Here is a 16176-nt window from a genome sequence, read left to right as displayed (position 1 = left end):
CTATCTCTCCCCCCCTTCTTCCTTCCCGGGAGCCTGTGACTCCAGAAGCTACTAAAACAGGGCTGCCTGGTGCTCTCCTCTGTCCTCCTGTAGCCTGGCTTACATCTCTTCTCTCCATGCTTCCCAGTCATTCCTTTCATCATTTTCATCAGGTAGAATTGTTTCCCTTCTCCTCCCCCCACAGTAATTTGTCTTTCCATTGCCCTAGCACAGCTATTCACACTTGTTCCTTTTCTTATTGCACTTTTAGTCTTCTGAAATCACTGGTTCACTCTGTTTTTTAAAGGATATTGGAGGTTGATTCATGACATGTTAATGTGCTAAGCCGCATAGGTTAAACCGGTGATCAGCGTAGCGAGCGCTCTTGGCTATGCGTGCTCCTTTGAAGTACAGTGCGATGGTATGTAGCATGACCATGATACTTTACTACATTTAATGTAGCAGCGGCCGCACTAGCAAAGTATGACGGTGGTGCTACATACCATCGCACTGTACTTCAAAGAAGCACGTGCAGCCAAGAGCGCTCGCTACGCTGATAGTGTGCGCTCACCGGTTTAACCCATTCGGCTTAGCGCATTAACATTTCATGAATCAACCTAATTGTATCTATGTTTGAGCACCAGCACTTTCTCCCTACAGCTACTTTATATGGATAAAAGCACTTTTTAAAGTTGACTGAAAATTATTGTTTTTTATCTAAACCTGCCTAATTAGTTTGCACTGCTCTTAGTACTTATGGGTGGTTGTTAATGTGCGTACACACCTGTGACTGATGTCACCTGTCTGGGATCGAGACCCAATTCCCTTGGGTGAAAATGCTGGACTTGACTGTACAGAGTGTCTCAGCTGTGTAACTGACAAGGCATTCTGTTGTCATGCTGGGGGGGAGAGGGACAACAGAGCGGCACGTGAGTGACGTCACGCAGCAGGCGGGAAGTGACATCCATCTAATTCTACCATAGTCATAGTCTAATGTCCTATAATATGATTATTATTATTATGTATTTATATAGCACTGACATCTTCTGCAGCACTTTACAGAGTACATAGTCATGTCACTGACTGTCCTCAGAGGAGCTCACAATCGAATCCTACCATAGTCATAGTCTAATGTCCTACCAATATATTATTATTATGATGTATTTATATAGCACTGACATCTTCTGCAGCACTTTACAGAGTACATAGTCATGTCACTGACTGTCCTCAGAGGAGCTCACAATCTAATCCTACCATTGTCATAGTGTACTGTCCTACCATATTATTATTATGTATTTATATAGCACTGACATCTTCTGCAGCACATTACAGAGTACATAGTCATGTCACTGACTGTCCTCAGAGGAGCTCACAATCTAATCCTACCATAGTCATAGGCCTCAATTCACTAAGATCATGCTGGAGATAATAAGGCAAGAGAAAACTTACCTCCACTAGTAAGAGAGTTATCTTATCTCTTCATTCCTTACGTTACCTCTTCTGTAGTTAATTTACCTCCTCTGTAGTTAAGTTACCTCCTCTGTAGTTATTTTCACAAGCAGTTAATGAACAGCCTGTCTTTAACTCTGTAGTTATTTCAAGGATTAAAGAGTTAACTTAAAGACAGAAGAGTTAACTTTAGGTTTGCCTGAGGTAAAATGTTTCCTGAATACTACATGCCTTATCACCATGGTAACAACTCTAGAAGAGTTATTAAAGACAGGAGATAAGCTTAGTGAATTGAGGCCATAGTCTAATGTCCTACCAATATATTATTATTATGATGTATTTACATAGCACTGACATCTTCTGCAGCACTTTACAGAGTACATAGTCATGTCACTGACTGTCCTCAGAGGAGCTCACAATCTAATCCTACCATTGTCATAGTGTACTGTCCTACCATATTATTATTATGTATTTATATAGCACTGACATCTTCTGCAGCACATTACAGAGTACATAGTCATGTCACTGACTGTCCTCAGAGGAGCTCACAGTCTACTCCTACCATAGTCATAGTCTAATGTCCTACCATATTATTATGTGTTTATATAGCACTGACATCTTCTGCAGCCCATTACAGAGTACATAGTCATGTCACTGACTGTCCTCAGAGGAGCTCACAATCTAATCCTACCATAGTCATAGTCTAATGTCCTACATTATTATTATTATTATTATTATTATTATTATTATTATTATGTATTTATATAGTGCTAACATCTTCTGCAGCACTTTAAAGGACCACTATCATGAAAAAAGTAGGCAGTTAATATCTGACTGAACCGACAGGTTTTGGGCCAGTCCATCTCCTCATGGGGGATTCTCAGAGTTTTCTATGTTTTCAACAGCATTTCCTGAACAGCAGTTGCAAAGTCTAACTGACAAAATAGTGTGCAAGTGTAAGAAGGGAGGCTGTCTGGTATCTTACTATTTTGGCAGTTAAACTGCTGTTCAGGAAATCCTGTTGAAAACAAAGAAAACCCTGAGAATCATCCATGAGGAGATGGACTGGCCTAAAACCTGTCAGATTGTAACTGCCTACTTTTTTCCGCGATAGTGGCCCTTTAAAGGGGCACTACAGCGAAAAACTGTAAAATTTAAAATATGTGCAAACATATACAAAGAAGAAGTGCATTTTTTCCAGAGTAAAATGAGCCATCAATTACGTTTCTCCTATGTTGCTGTGACTTACAGTAGGTAGTAGAAATCTGACAGAAGTGACAGGTTTTGGACTAGTCCATCTTTTTATAGGGTTTTCTCAGGGATATGTTTATTTTCAAAAGCACTTAGTGAATGGCAGTTGCTCTGACCAACTGCCAAAAAACTGTGTAGGGGGAGCAGGGAGGCTGGCCAGCATCATTGTTTAAATCATTTTTAGGGAATATCTTTATAAAGAATAAAAGTCTTACTGAGAATCCCCTATGAAGAGATGGACTAGTCCAAAACCTGTCACTTCTGCCAGATTTCTACTGCCTATGTAAGTGACAGCATTATAGGAGAAAAGTAATTGATGGCTCATTTTACTCTGGAAAAAATGTACTTCTTATTTGTATATGTTTGCACATATTTTAAATTTTACAGTTTTTCGCTGTAGTGCCCCTTTAATCACCTTAGTATTGTGATCAGCAAAGGTCCCCATACACACACATTACATTTCTAATGTGATTCCCTGCTGATTCGTTCACTCTGATCAAATCAAATGGAAATCAATTCCTTTATATTTCATTGATTTTGACCAAAAATTCATCTAAAGTATCGATCAAACAGGACGCCTGGGTCAATTGGGGGTGGAGCAGGAGTGGCAGATGATTGATAGGCCATAGCATTATATCAAATAGTGCAGCATTGGGGCTCGATCAGTTTTCAATAGATTCTTCAATAGATTCCCTGCTGGAATCTATTAAAAAATGAATGTGCTGTGTATGGTAGGAATCAGTTCCTTCTGAACTAGCTTTGGAACATTGGGTAGAAATCTATAGTCGTATGACCAGCTTCACTCTAACCTGATACTTAATTTTAACCCTTTTCCCATAATGCTATTTTTAAATTCCTAGCCTCAACCTAAATTGCCAAAAGCCCTAGTTTTTTTTTGTAAGTACCTAAACCTAATAACCTGATCTATTAGTATTTCTAACCTCCCCCCTTTTCTGTGTCCGATAACCCTATCCTAACCACGTTGTTGTCATGGGGCGGCTGGAGGTAATGGGCCTTGGGCGGTAAAAAGTACAAATCCGGCCCTGATTCCAGAGGAGGGGTGAGGCACGTGAGAAGTCTTGTACACGTGAATGTGAGGAGGTGATTCTAGAGGAGGACAAAAGAAGCTCATGTGCAGATCTTAGATTGCGGTTGGGTTGGTATCTGGAAACTAGTGAAGAGATGTACAGGGTGGAGAGATTGTGGGGAGCTTTGTAGGTGAGGGTTAAGAGTTTGAACTGAATCCTCTGGTTAATTGGTAGCCAGTTATTATTATTGATAATGCTGTACACTCCGCGCATCCTCCGGTCAGACCCTTAATAAAGTCATATTGATGAAAACAGTTAGGTATTCCAGGGGAAAAAGGCAGTTCTGTGGATGTGTAAAACGCATACTGCAGGGAAACGGCAAGATCTTTAGCTGTTCCTTATTCAAACACGTTTGGTCATAGGCCTGTAACACATATATGGTAAAACTGTGATATTCATTTTTTTTTTTTACTTTTAAATCATTTTAAAATAGTAATAATTGCACCTTTTGGCTATATGACCATCTTTGAATCAGAGGGAAGATTGTGAAAGGTTAGGCACCACCAGGGGGTTAAGGGGCTTAGGCTTAGTCACTACTAGTGGGGTTAAGCTTAGACACCACCACGGGGTTAAGGTTAAGCGCCATGGGGAGTGTAAGTTGGCACCCCCATGAGGGGTTAAGGTAAGCCACCACCAGGTGGGTTTAGTGTTAGGCACGGTGTGTGTTAGGTTAGGCACCACCATTGGTGGGGTTAAGGTAAGGCAATACTATGGGGGGAATAAGGTTAGGCACTACTGAGATGGGGAGTAGGGTTTGGCACCACTGGGGGGGGTTAAAGTTAGGTGCCAGGGAGGTTAAGGGATTAGTCACCATCATGGGGGGGGGGGGGGGTTAAGATTAGGCACCTCTATGGGGGAGGTAAGGTTAGGCAGAATCGGGAAAAGGGGGGGGGTGTAGGGTTAGGCAACACAAGGGGAGATTAAAGTTAGGCACCACCAGTGGGGTTGAGGTTAGGTGCCAGGGAGGTTTGGGTTAGGCACCACCATGGGGGGAGTTAAGTTTAGGCACGACCAGGAGGGTTCAGAGATAGGTAAGCGAGGTGACCACCACGGGGGGTTAGGGTTAGGCACTACTAGGGGGCGCTAGGGTTAGGCACCACCAGGTGGGTTAGGGTTAGAAATCAGTAGAGGGAAGGTTCCATGTGAGAGTAGGTTAGGACATACTCTGATAAAGTATTGGTAAAGACTGCTGATATTTTGCTATACCGTGACCTATATCCTCCATTACATTGCATTCCCATTACATTACATTCCCATTACATTGTATGCACTGCCCTATATCCTCTACAGCAGAGTTCCCCAACCCTGTCCTCAAGGCCCACCAACAGTACATGTTTTGCAGAAATCCACAAACATGCACAGGTGGGGCAATTAGTGCCTCAGCAGAGCTGATTAACTACCACTCTGGATTTCAACAAAACATGCACTGGTGGGCCTTGAGGACAGGATTGGGGAACACAGCTCTACAGTACTGTATGCTTTATGCCTGAAATATACTGTTATACACCCTGCTTTTATTGACCACACTGCCCTACGCCCTTCCTTATACACTATACACTGTCCTATACCCTTTGTTATACCATATACAGTACAGTACAATCAGAACTCAAAACAGCAGTAGAGTTTTATAGCCCAGTAGGTTTACTGCAAATTTCCGAGCATGAGTAAAACAACTTTTATTATAAAACTATTTATGTCGGTATGTCGACATTGGAAAAAAACTGTCTATTTAAATAATAATAAAATAAAAGTTGCATTTTACTCGCAAGACACCTACTGGCCTATAAAACTCTGCTGCTGTTTTGTTTTCTGATTTCTCTCAGTTTAACCTCTCCCTTTCCTCTGGCACCTTCCCTTTTGACTTCAATCAGGCCACCGTACTTCCCCCTTCTTAAAAAAATCCTCAATTGATTCCTCACTCCCATACAGCTACCGCCCTATCTCCCTCCTCCCTTTTGCTTCAATACTCCTGGAGCACCTAGTCCACCAATACATGACCCAAAACCTTGGCTCCAACTCCTTGTTTGACTCCCTACAATCCGGACTTCAATCATCCCACTCCACCAGGACTGGTCTTACCAAGGTTATTATCATTGACCTCGCACTTGCTAAGGCCGAAGGAAAATATTCCATCCTCCCCTCCTTACCTCTCAACAGCATTCAACACAGTTGAACACCCCTGCTCCTCCAATCCCTGCAATCTGCAGGCACCCAAGACCTAGCTCTAGCCTGGTTCCCTTCTTACCTCTCAAATCATCCCTATAAGACCTCCTTCAATGGCTCCTCCTCAACCTACACCCCCCTCTTGGTTGGGGTCCCCCAAGCTCTGTTCTTGGCCCCTTGCGGTTCTCACTTTACACCGCCTCCATTGTCAAACTCCTCTCCTCCCTGGGCTTCTTGTAGAAAATAGGGGGGATACGAGCGCTGATGAGACGAAGGGACCTTTAAGACACACCCCTGCCACACCTCTAGCCACGCCCCCACCACACCCCTAGTCATACCACAAAAAATTCAGAAGCAGAAGGCATTGTTTCATAACTTGCATGACACTGTTCCTCTACTCTAACATCAATACTTTTTCTTCATAACTCACTGGCTGAGAATAAAGTAATGAAGGGGAACGTAAAGCATTTACACAGCAGGACAAAGGGCTGTGCTCATTCCTGACTCTGTTAAGTTCCCCAAAGCTGCTGCATGCTCTGTACACACGCTGCTGCTCCATGCTCTGTACACATGCTGCTGCTCCGTGCTCTGTACACACGCTGCTGCTCCATGCTCTGTACACATGCTCCTGCTCCGTGCTCTGTACACACGCTGCTGCTCCATCCAAAGTCAACTGTAGAAGGGAAAGAAAGGGGGCAGTGCTGTGAGCTGCAGGATATCTGCAGTTATTCTGGTGTCTCAACTTGTGCCTGTCCACAGACACTGCACCAGCCCCGGTCTGATGGGGGATTCTGGGCAGCTGTAATTCCCTTCCCCCCTGCATTTGCTTATGCTCAGTACATTAGCCTTATAGGCAGGCATGCTCGAATGTACCCAAATTCGATTCGAGTACATTCAAATTCGGGTCCGGGTCAGATTCGGATTCGGCCGTGATCACGACCATAGAATTCGTGATCACGAATTGGGATGGCCTTAAAGGGAAATCACAATTAAATAGGTGTAATTTAAAAAAAAAATTTGATGGAAAACTTTTTTTCTGCATTTCTTGTTTATTCTTCTTCACCGTCTTCACCTTAGTTTTTCATATTCTTCTTCACCTGGTTCTTCATCTTCTTCTTCACCTGGTTCTTCTTCGTCTTCTTCTTCTTCTTCATCATCATCTGGTTCTTCTTCTTCATTATCTGGTTCTTCTTCACCTGGTTCTTCTTCTTCTTATTCATCATCATCTGGTTCTTCTTCACCTGGTTTGTCTTCTTCTTCTTCACCACCTGGTTCTTCTTCTTCTTCACCACCACCACCTGGTTCTTCTTCTTCACCTGGTTCTTCTTCTTTTTCTTTACCTGGTTCTTCTTCTTCTTCTCCTCCTCCTCCTTTTTTTTTGTGTTCATATTTTTCCTCTTGTACCGAATTTAATGTTTTTTCCCTTACAGAACTTAACTGTTGTAAAAAAAATTCTTCAACAGCATAGCTAAATTTGTGGCGTAATAGCTACTGGCGCATGGCAGCAGTGCATAATTCTGTGGACCCTGGCGGCAGGAACACAGACAGCAGGAGGAGTGACGTGTGGCAGCAGGCAATGTAACAGGCCATGGCACCTAGCGTTGGTACCACGGCTGTAATAATAAACACCATACAGCAGGAGGTTCCGGACAGCAGTAGTGAAGCCCACATTGTGTCCAATACACAACTGGGACATCACAGTTTTCAACCCAGACACCTCAGATTTTTTTTTTACAACAAAATGTAGCTATTGTAGTGGCGTAATAGCTAGTGGCGTATGGCAGCAGCGCATAATTCTGTGGACCCTGGCGGTGGGAACACAGACAGCAGTAGGTTAAATACAGCAGCAGCAGCAGCAGGAGGAGGAGGAGTGACGTTTGGCAGCAGGCAATGTAATGGGCCATGGCACCTAGCGTTGGTACCATGGCTGTAAATAAACACCAGCAGCAGGAGGTTCCAGACAGTAGTCATGAAGCCCACATTGTGTCCAATACACAACTGGAACAGCACAGTTTTCAACCCAGACACCTCAGAATGTTTTTTTTTACAACAAAATGTAGCTATTGTAGTGGCGTAATAGCTAGGGGCGTATGGCAGCAGCGCATAATTCTGAGGACCCTGGCGGTGGGAACACAGACAGCAGGAGGTTAAAGGGCCATGGTACCTAGCGGTGGTACCACAGCACCTCCAGAAAAAACAGGCCAAATTAGCAGGGGACTGAAGGTTTAAGTTGTGAAAAAATAATTCCCAGGCACCTGATGTCCTCCTCTTGCCGACAACAGGTGCCTGGAATGTGCCTTCAATCCAGGCCTGGTTGATCTTCAAAAATGTGAGTCTGTCCACGGACTCTGGGGACAGATGAGAGCACTTCTCCGTGACCACACCACCGGCCGCACTGAAGCACCTCTCGGACAGCACGCTGGAAGGGGGGCAAGACAGGACTTCCAGGGTGTACTGCGCTAGCTCACTCCAGATCTGCAAGCGCTCGACCCAGTACTCCAAGGGGTCCACAAGCTCCTCGCCGCCGGTGTCAAGCCCGCTGAAGTACCCCATGTAGTCGGCCACCATCCGGGTCAGGCGCTGGCTGTGACTTTGAGAGGAGGATGCTGCTGCACGCACCTCCTCTCTCGGCTACTCTACCGTCATGTAGAGTGACTTTGTCAATGACAGCAGGTCTCCTGGGTGCCTGATGCTGCTGCTGGCTGCAGGCACTGGATGCTGTGCTGGCCGGACAGGGACAGAGGGGGTGGAAGGCTGGGGGAAGGCTTCCTCCAGTCGCCGAACAAGGATCTCCTGCAACTTCCTTGTTCTTTGCTCACGGTCTCCAGCAAGCAATCAGGAACTGAGCCACCTTCCCCTTCAGCCGTGGGTCCAGGATCATGCTGATGCAGGCATCTTCCCGGGCTTGCTTCTGCTTAACTATGTGGTCTGTACGCAGGCACCGCAGCATGTGCCTTGCCATGGGGAGCAGGGTGGATCGTCCAGCAGAGACATCAGGATCAGTGGCCACAAGTTTGCTGTCCTCCTCCTCTGGCCCCTGAGCCGCTTCCTCCTCTCTCCACCCTCACACCACTGCTGCTGTGCTCCGCTGTCCCCCCTCAACAGCAACGCCCAGCACCTCCAACTCCTCCTTCTCCTCCTCCTCCAACAACTCAAATTCCTGCGCAGAAGTGGACTGCTCAGGTGGCTGCTGTTCCAGCTGGATCAGAGCCTCCTCTCCCACATCTATCAAATAACAAAGTGCCCTGTCCAGCAGACAAACAAAGGGCACCCATTGGCAGAGGGATGCCCGTTCCTCACTCACCAGGTTGGTTCCCTGCAGGAAGGGAGCCAACATCAAGCAGACCTGCTGCATCTGCCCCCACTGTGCGCTGGAGAGGAGCTGGAGTTTGGTGGTGTTGGCGAGAGTGCCCTCAACGATGTGGCAGTTGACAGCCCTCCTCTGCTCAACCAGCCGCTCCAACATCGCCAGGGTGGAATTCCAGCGAGTTGGCACATCGATGACAAGGCGGTGTCGTGGCAGGCCCTCAAGCTGCTGCATGTCGGCCAGGTTTACTGCGGCAGCGGCTGAGCGCCGGAAACTGCGAACAATTTTCAGAGCCGCTTCCAACAGATTGTCCATCCCCTGGTAGGTGCACATGAACTTCTGCACCACCAGGTTCAGGACGTGGGTCAAGCAGGGGACCTTGGTCAAGTGTCCCCTGGTGATGGTAGACAGCATGTTGGCCGCATTGTCGAACACCACCAATCCGACTCTGAGGCCTCTGGGGGTCAGCCATGTCTTCTCCTGCTCCCTCAGGTAGCGGAGCACGTTGGCTGCCGTGAGACTGTTCTTCCCCAGGCTTCTCATCTTCAGCAGTGCTTGGCAATGGTGAGCCTTCACGCTGCTGTTTAGGCGGGGTTGCTTGGCGGCGGGAGCTGCTGCTTCTCCCCTGACCCCGTGGTGGCACCACATAGTGGACGATTGGTGCCACTGATGCGCCCGAGGATGGACGTGCTGCTTTCTCGCTGGCGCATTCCACCAGGCTGACCCAGTGGGCCGTGAAGGACAGGTAGCGGTCTGTCCCAAAATGGCTGCTCCATGTATCCATGGTGACGTGGATCCGCTCACTCACGGCGTGATCGAGCGAGCGGCCCACGTTCGCCATAGCAAAGCGGTGCAGTGCTGGGATCGCCGTGCGGGAGAAATAGTGGCGGCTTGGGATTTGCCACTCCGGGATCCCGTACTGTAGAAGCGGTCTCATGTCACTCCTCTCCTGCACAAAGGAGTATGGCAGGAGCTGGGAGCACATGGCCCAGGCAAACAACCTGTTCAGCGGATGCGCCTGTTGGTGGGAGGCAGAACCTTGGTCACACCAGGAAAGAACTCGCTAAGCAGAGTCTGGCGGCATTTGCCTGCACGGGAGGATGAGGAGGCGACTGTGGAGGGAGCAGATGAGGCCACTGAGGACTGGCTGCCGGGGGGGCAGTGAGTTTCTGTGCTATTGCGCGTGCAAAAGTCCGCTGTCGCGCAAATCGCGGCACTTTGCGCGCGCAAAAGTCCGCGAACGGCACTTCACGTGCTAACTGTTTAGCACACCCGTGCTAAACAGTTAGCACCGCTTTGTGAATCAAGCCCAATATGTGTAGAGAATGTGTTCAGGAGGTAAAACGCTGTGTTTACAAGGTGAAAAGCACTTGCTAAGACACACAGCAGCACCGGAGATGCTCTCAGTACCGCAGAGTCACAAGCAAGGACGCGCTCCCTAAGATGGCCGCCGCCTTATATAGAGGAGGGGAGGGCCAAGCTCCCCTCCTCTGATTGGTTGCTAGGGCCTCGGCTGGGAGCCTTCTGATTGGCCCAATGACGTCATCCCCTGGATACCGAAGCTGAATTCGTGATCACGCGTTAACACCCGTGATCACGGCCGAATTCGAGAGTGACTATTCGGGTACATTCAAATTCGAATTCGGGAGCAGTATCGCTCTTCGAATTCGAATTCTGCAATCATGAAAATCTAGAGATTCACGATAAAGATCACGGGTAAATTCGAATTTGCGATCTCTGGCGAGCAACCCTGCTTATAGGAGGGACAAACTGGGAGGAAAATAGGATTTGGTCCTAAAATAGAAACCATGCCTCCAAAATTGGAACAGCTGTAAACTATGTCTAGCTCACAGTGAGGCATACCTTGTACAGGCATGCCCAGGGAACACAGTGCTTCTCCAAATGTTTATATGGTATACTGAATACATAGGAAGTATATTATAATCATAAACAATAAGTAATGCCCTATTCTTCCAAACAGTAAACTATGGATCCGAACTCCCTGAACATGGATCCTCATCGCCGCTCAGAAAAGAGAGTACACAAAGATGAGCTAACTGGTGAGTAATGGAGAGATTTGTGTTAAATGACATCACATGTACCCCCTTATTCAATTCACCTTTTCTCCTGAGTTTTCTCCTAAGAGATCATTTTTCATCTGTTTAAAGTAACTTTTCAGCATTCTGCAATTGAAAAAAGTACAAAAAAGTAGGTGAAAAATTACTGCCAAAATGATTTAGTTTAATTGCTGATGGCTTCAAAGGCATTTTATTAATAAGGTGTGAAAATACCACCTACAGTGCTGCCCATAATTATTCATACCCCTGGCAAATTTTGACTTAAAGTTACTTTTATTCAACTAGCAAGTAATTTTTTTTTTTACGGGAAATGACATAGGTGTCTCCCAAAAGATACTAAGACGATGTGCGAGAAGCATTCATTTCTCAGCTTTTATTTACATTTGAGCAAAAAGTGCCTAGTCCAAAATTATTCATACCCTTCTCAATAATCAATAGATAATAAAAGCCTTTATTGGCTATTAGAGCAATCAAACGCTTCCTATAATTGCAGACCAGCTCTTTGCATGTCCCCACAGGTATTTTTGCCCATTCATCTTTAGCTGAGCTCCAAATCTTTCAGGTTGGAGGGTCTTCTTGCCATCACCCTGAACTTTAGCTCCCTCCACAGCAGGGCCGGTTTAAGCCACACGGGGGCCCTGGGGCAAAAGTAACTTGGCACCCCCCTACATCCCCCTCAGCGAAGTCAGCCCCCAAACCGACTGCTGCCCCTTGTGGTCTTGCATAGACTTCTCCCATGGCCCCCGCACATTGTGTAGCTCAGCTGCCTTGTAATAACTTCACCTGTATCAGCTGCTCCATCCTGTGCTTTGCCTTCAGCCCTGCTGCCTGTGTCTCCTCCATCCGGCACATATTACGTGTAAATAACATGCACAGGGTCATAGAGGCAGGCAGCGTGGCTGAAGAGGGAGCACGGGATGGAGCTGCTGCAGGGATAGGTGAGTTATTACAAGGCAGCTGGGTAGTGGTGTAACTACATCAGGCCCCTCTGCAGAGATTTGTTGGTGGACACCCCCCTTGGACCAAAACAGAGACATACCAGCAGAATCAATCAGTAAAGAAATTAAGAGGGTCGCCCAAGAATGTCGCACAAAGCTACGTATGCCATGTTCCAACAAGCTATTCAGTCAACTATTCAGACATTTAAATAAAATCACCAGGATTGCACCTTTATATAGCTTTCCTGTATGACAAGAAGACACACACAGCCAGCACTAGGGGAAGGGGGGAAACAAAGGTGAATGAGGGAGGACTTCTCACACAAGTCAGAAAGCAGCTCTCCAAGAGTCTAGGGACTGTCAAAAACTTTTCAACTTGTATAACACCTTATCAGCACATGCAGTCATTATAACATTGGGAAGAGACCAGACAGATTTTTGCTCACGGACCCTCCAGGCAAGCTCTGCATCATGCTGTGTATATTTGCCAGCTTGCCTGCCCTCTAATTGCACTTTTATCAGCTAGCCTAGTGTTTCACATTGCCTTACAACAACAAACCTGAGTACACCAGGCACCAGACCACCCGGCCTTAAATCAATGAATGAAAGGCAACCTGGGGGGAGATTGCCCCCTTCCCCCCTGGCCAGTGTGGGCCTAACTGGCACTGCAGCTGAGCTGAACATGCAGGCATATTGGAACAATCAGAAAGACCACCTGGGGGGCCCAGCAGAGGTTGGAGGCCCTGGGGCAATTGCCCCCTTTGCCTCTATGGAAGCGCCGGCCCTGCTCCACAGATTCTCAATTGCATTCAAGTCCGGACTCTGGCTGGGAATCTCCAAAACGTTAAAGTTGTTGTCTGCTAACCATTTCTTCACCACTTTTGCAGTGTTTTGGGTCATTGTCATGCTGAAATGTCCACTGGTGCCCAAGGCCAAGTTTCTCTGCAGACTGACTGACGCTGTCATTAAGAATCCTCATGTATTGCTCTTTTTTTCATGGTGCCGTTTACTGTGATTAGGTTCCTGGTCTATTGGCTGAAAAACACCCCCAAAGCATTAGGTTCCCACCACCATGTTTGACAGTGGGGATAGTGTTCTTTGGGTTGAAGGCTTCTCCTTTTTCACGCCAAATGAAGGATTGTGACCAAACAATTCAATTTTTGTTTCATCTGACCATAACACAGAAGACCAGAAGTCTTCTTCTTTGTCCAGATGAGCATTTAAAAAAGGTCAAGCAAGCTTTGGTGTGCCTTATCTGGAGATGTGGCATCCTCCTTGGTCTGCATCCGTGGAACCCAGCAATGTGCAGTGTTCGCTGGATTGTCTGCCTTGAGACATTACTACCAGCAGGGCCCAGATTCACCAGGATGGCCTTGGTGGTGATCCTTGGATTGTTTTTCACTTCTCTCACTATCCTCATGGCCAGCACAAGTGTCACTTTTGGCTTCCGACCACATCCTCTGAAATTGTTCACAGGGCAGCACGGTGGCGTAGTGGTTAGCTCTCTCGCCTTGCAGCGCTGGGTCCCTGGTTCGAATCCCAGCCAGGGCACTATCTGCAAAGAGTTTGTGTCTGCGTGGGTTTCCTCCGAGCACTCTGGTTTCCTCCCACATTCCAAAAACATACAGATAAGTTAATTGTCTCCCCCTAAAAATTGGCCCTAGACTACAGTACTTACACTACATAATATAGACATGTGGCAATGGTAGGGATTGGATTGTGAGCTCCTTTGAGGGACAGTTAGTGACAAGACAATATATATATATACATTGTACAGCGCTGCGTAATATGTCGGCGCTATATAAATACATAATAATAATAATAATAATAATAAAACATCTTGTATTTTTTAATATTACTTTGCACTGTAGCCAACTGGAACTTGAAAACATTTAGAAATGGCCTTGTAGCCCTTTCCTGACTTGTGAGCAGCCACAATGCACAGCCGCAGGTCCTCACTGAGCTCCTTTGTTTTAGCCATGACTGTCCACAAACCAACTGCAGAGAGCTGCTGTTTTTCACCTGTTGAGTTGATTAAAACAGCTGTATCCAATTAATCAGGGAAATTAGGATGCTTTACTATTTGGAACTTCCCACAGACTGTGACAGTTTGTGAAGGGTATGAATAATTTTGGACTGGACACTTTTTGCTCAAATGTAAATAAAAGCTGAGAAATGTTTTTGTTTTTCCCCCCACAATAATGCCTCTTGTACATCATCTTATTATCTTTTGGGAGACACCTATGTCCTTTCCCGTCAAAAAAATGACTTGCTGGTTGAATAAAAGTAACTTTAAGTCAGAATTTGCCAGGGGTATGAATAATTATGGGCAGCACTGTAGGAGAAAACTTTGGAGAAAAAGTGAAATGCATTCTGTAACCCAAGTGTGAACTGTGGCCACAATGGCCTCGATTTATAAAGCATTACCGCATTCAGTAATGCAGAAAACAGCTAACTTTACCAAGCCCTTAGGAAAATGTCAATTCATAAAGGCTGTTACCGCATGGAAAGCTGAAATTACCGAGCAGTGAGGAAAATTACCGACATGTGCGGTAAACACCTCAACACGTCAGTAAATGTCAATTCATAAAAACTAGAACATGTGGTAAAGCCCAGGAAAAATACCGGCAGCTTTGATGTGGCGTAAACAGTGCCAGTCTGTGCGAGACTGTGCTGGGAGCCTTGACTCTGAAGCAGAAGCAAAGACAGCTATGACTGACAGTAGCAGGGAGCCAATAGAAACATCTCCTGTCTCCTGCAAGTCCCGCTGATCGGATATTGATAGGACCCGCAGGCTTCTCAGGAGGGACAAACTTTTCTAACCCCCAAGCAGCGAGCAGAGAGAATGGAACAGCGGAAAATTGTTACTTACCTATCCGTAATTTTCCTTTCCCGATGCCTTATGTCATCACACGAATGGGTAGATGTCCCGCCCACTCTACCCCATAGGACGTAGAATACATAAATTAAATCGTGAGCCCCGCCCCCCCAGTCTCGTCAACCTCGGAATCACCGAAGGCAACAAGAAGGGAGGGCATTGTGTGATGACATAAGGCATCGGGAAAGGAAAATTACGGATAGGTAAGTAACAATTTTCCGCTTTCCCAATGCCTATGTCATCACACGAATGGGATATAACTAGGAAATGAAGGGAGGGAAGTATATGCTGTCACACAATTCTTTAATTAATTATCTATACAGAGGTTACATTCAGCACTGCTTTTCCAAACTCTGCTGAGGACTGAGCAGTTACGTCTAACCTATAATGTCTCATAAAGGTATTGATTTTTGACCAATTGGCAGCTTGGCAGATCTTTTCAGCTGGAACCCTATTCATCGCTGCCCAAGATGTTGAGACACTCCGAGTGGAGTGTGCCACTATCTGTTGTGGTGGGTTTAGTCCTGTTGCTTTATAAGCAGTCTGAATTGCTTTTACTAGCCAAGCTGCCACTGTTCTGGTGGAGGCAGGTTGCCCCCTCTTATATCCTGTTGGGATCACCCAAAGTCTTTCCGTACTCCTAAAGTCTCTGGTGACCTGCAAGTAAGCCTTTAGAGTCTCAGCAATGTCCAAAGGATGTGTGGTCTCTGAGCCCTCCTGTAGGAGTACAGGTAAGGTCCAATCCTGATTTAAGTGGTATGCCGTTGCCACCTTTGGGAGAAAACCCTGGATAGGGCGAAGTACTACTACACGATCAGGAAAGAACGTCAAATACGGTTCTTCACATCCTAGCGCTTGTATTTCCGACACTCTACGAGCCAATGCGACTGCTACTAGAAACACAGATGTTAATGTTAGGTTCCACAAGGAGCAATCTTGAATGGGAAAGAACGGTTTCTTTGATAATGCCTGTAATACTAGAGGAAGGTCCCACTTTGGAAATAGATTCTTCCTTGGCGGTCTTAATTTTAATACACCTTTAATA

At 46.2% G+C, this 16176-nt stretch overlaps 1 protein-coding gene across 1 annotated transcript in view; it reads left to right on the top strand.

The window, feature by feature from the left end:
• The window catches only part of STOML3 (stomatin like 3), a 52890-nt gene that overhangs the window by 11849 nt on the left and 24865 nt on the right, over positions 1-16176 (top strand). The window contains exon 2 of the mRNA XM_068265032.1: positions 11219-11297. Coding sequence (XP_068121133.1) covers positions 11225-11297 — 73 coding nt within the window. The 5' untranslated portion in view covers positions 11219-11224. The remainder of the gene's footprint in view (positions 1-11218; positions 11298-16176) is intronic.

The sequence above is a fragment of the Hyperolius riggenbachi genome, chromosome 2 (assembly GCF_040937935.1).
Source record: "Hyperolius riggenbachi isolate aHypRig1 chromosome 2, aHypRig1.pri, whole genome shotgun sequence".
Lineage (NCBI taxonomy): Eukaryota > Metazoa > Chordata > Amphibia > Anura > Hyperoliidae > Hyperolius > Hyperolius riggenbachi.
Note: the sequence above shows the minus strand (reverse complement) of the source record. Positions and strands in the feature narration are given on the sequence as shown.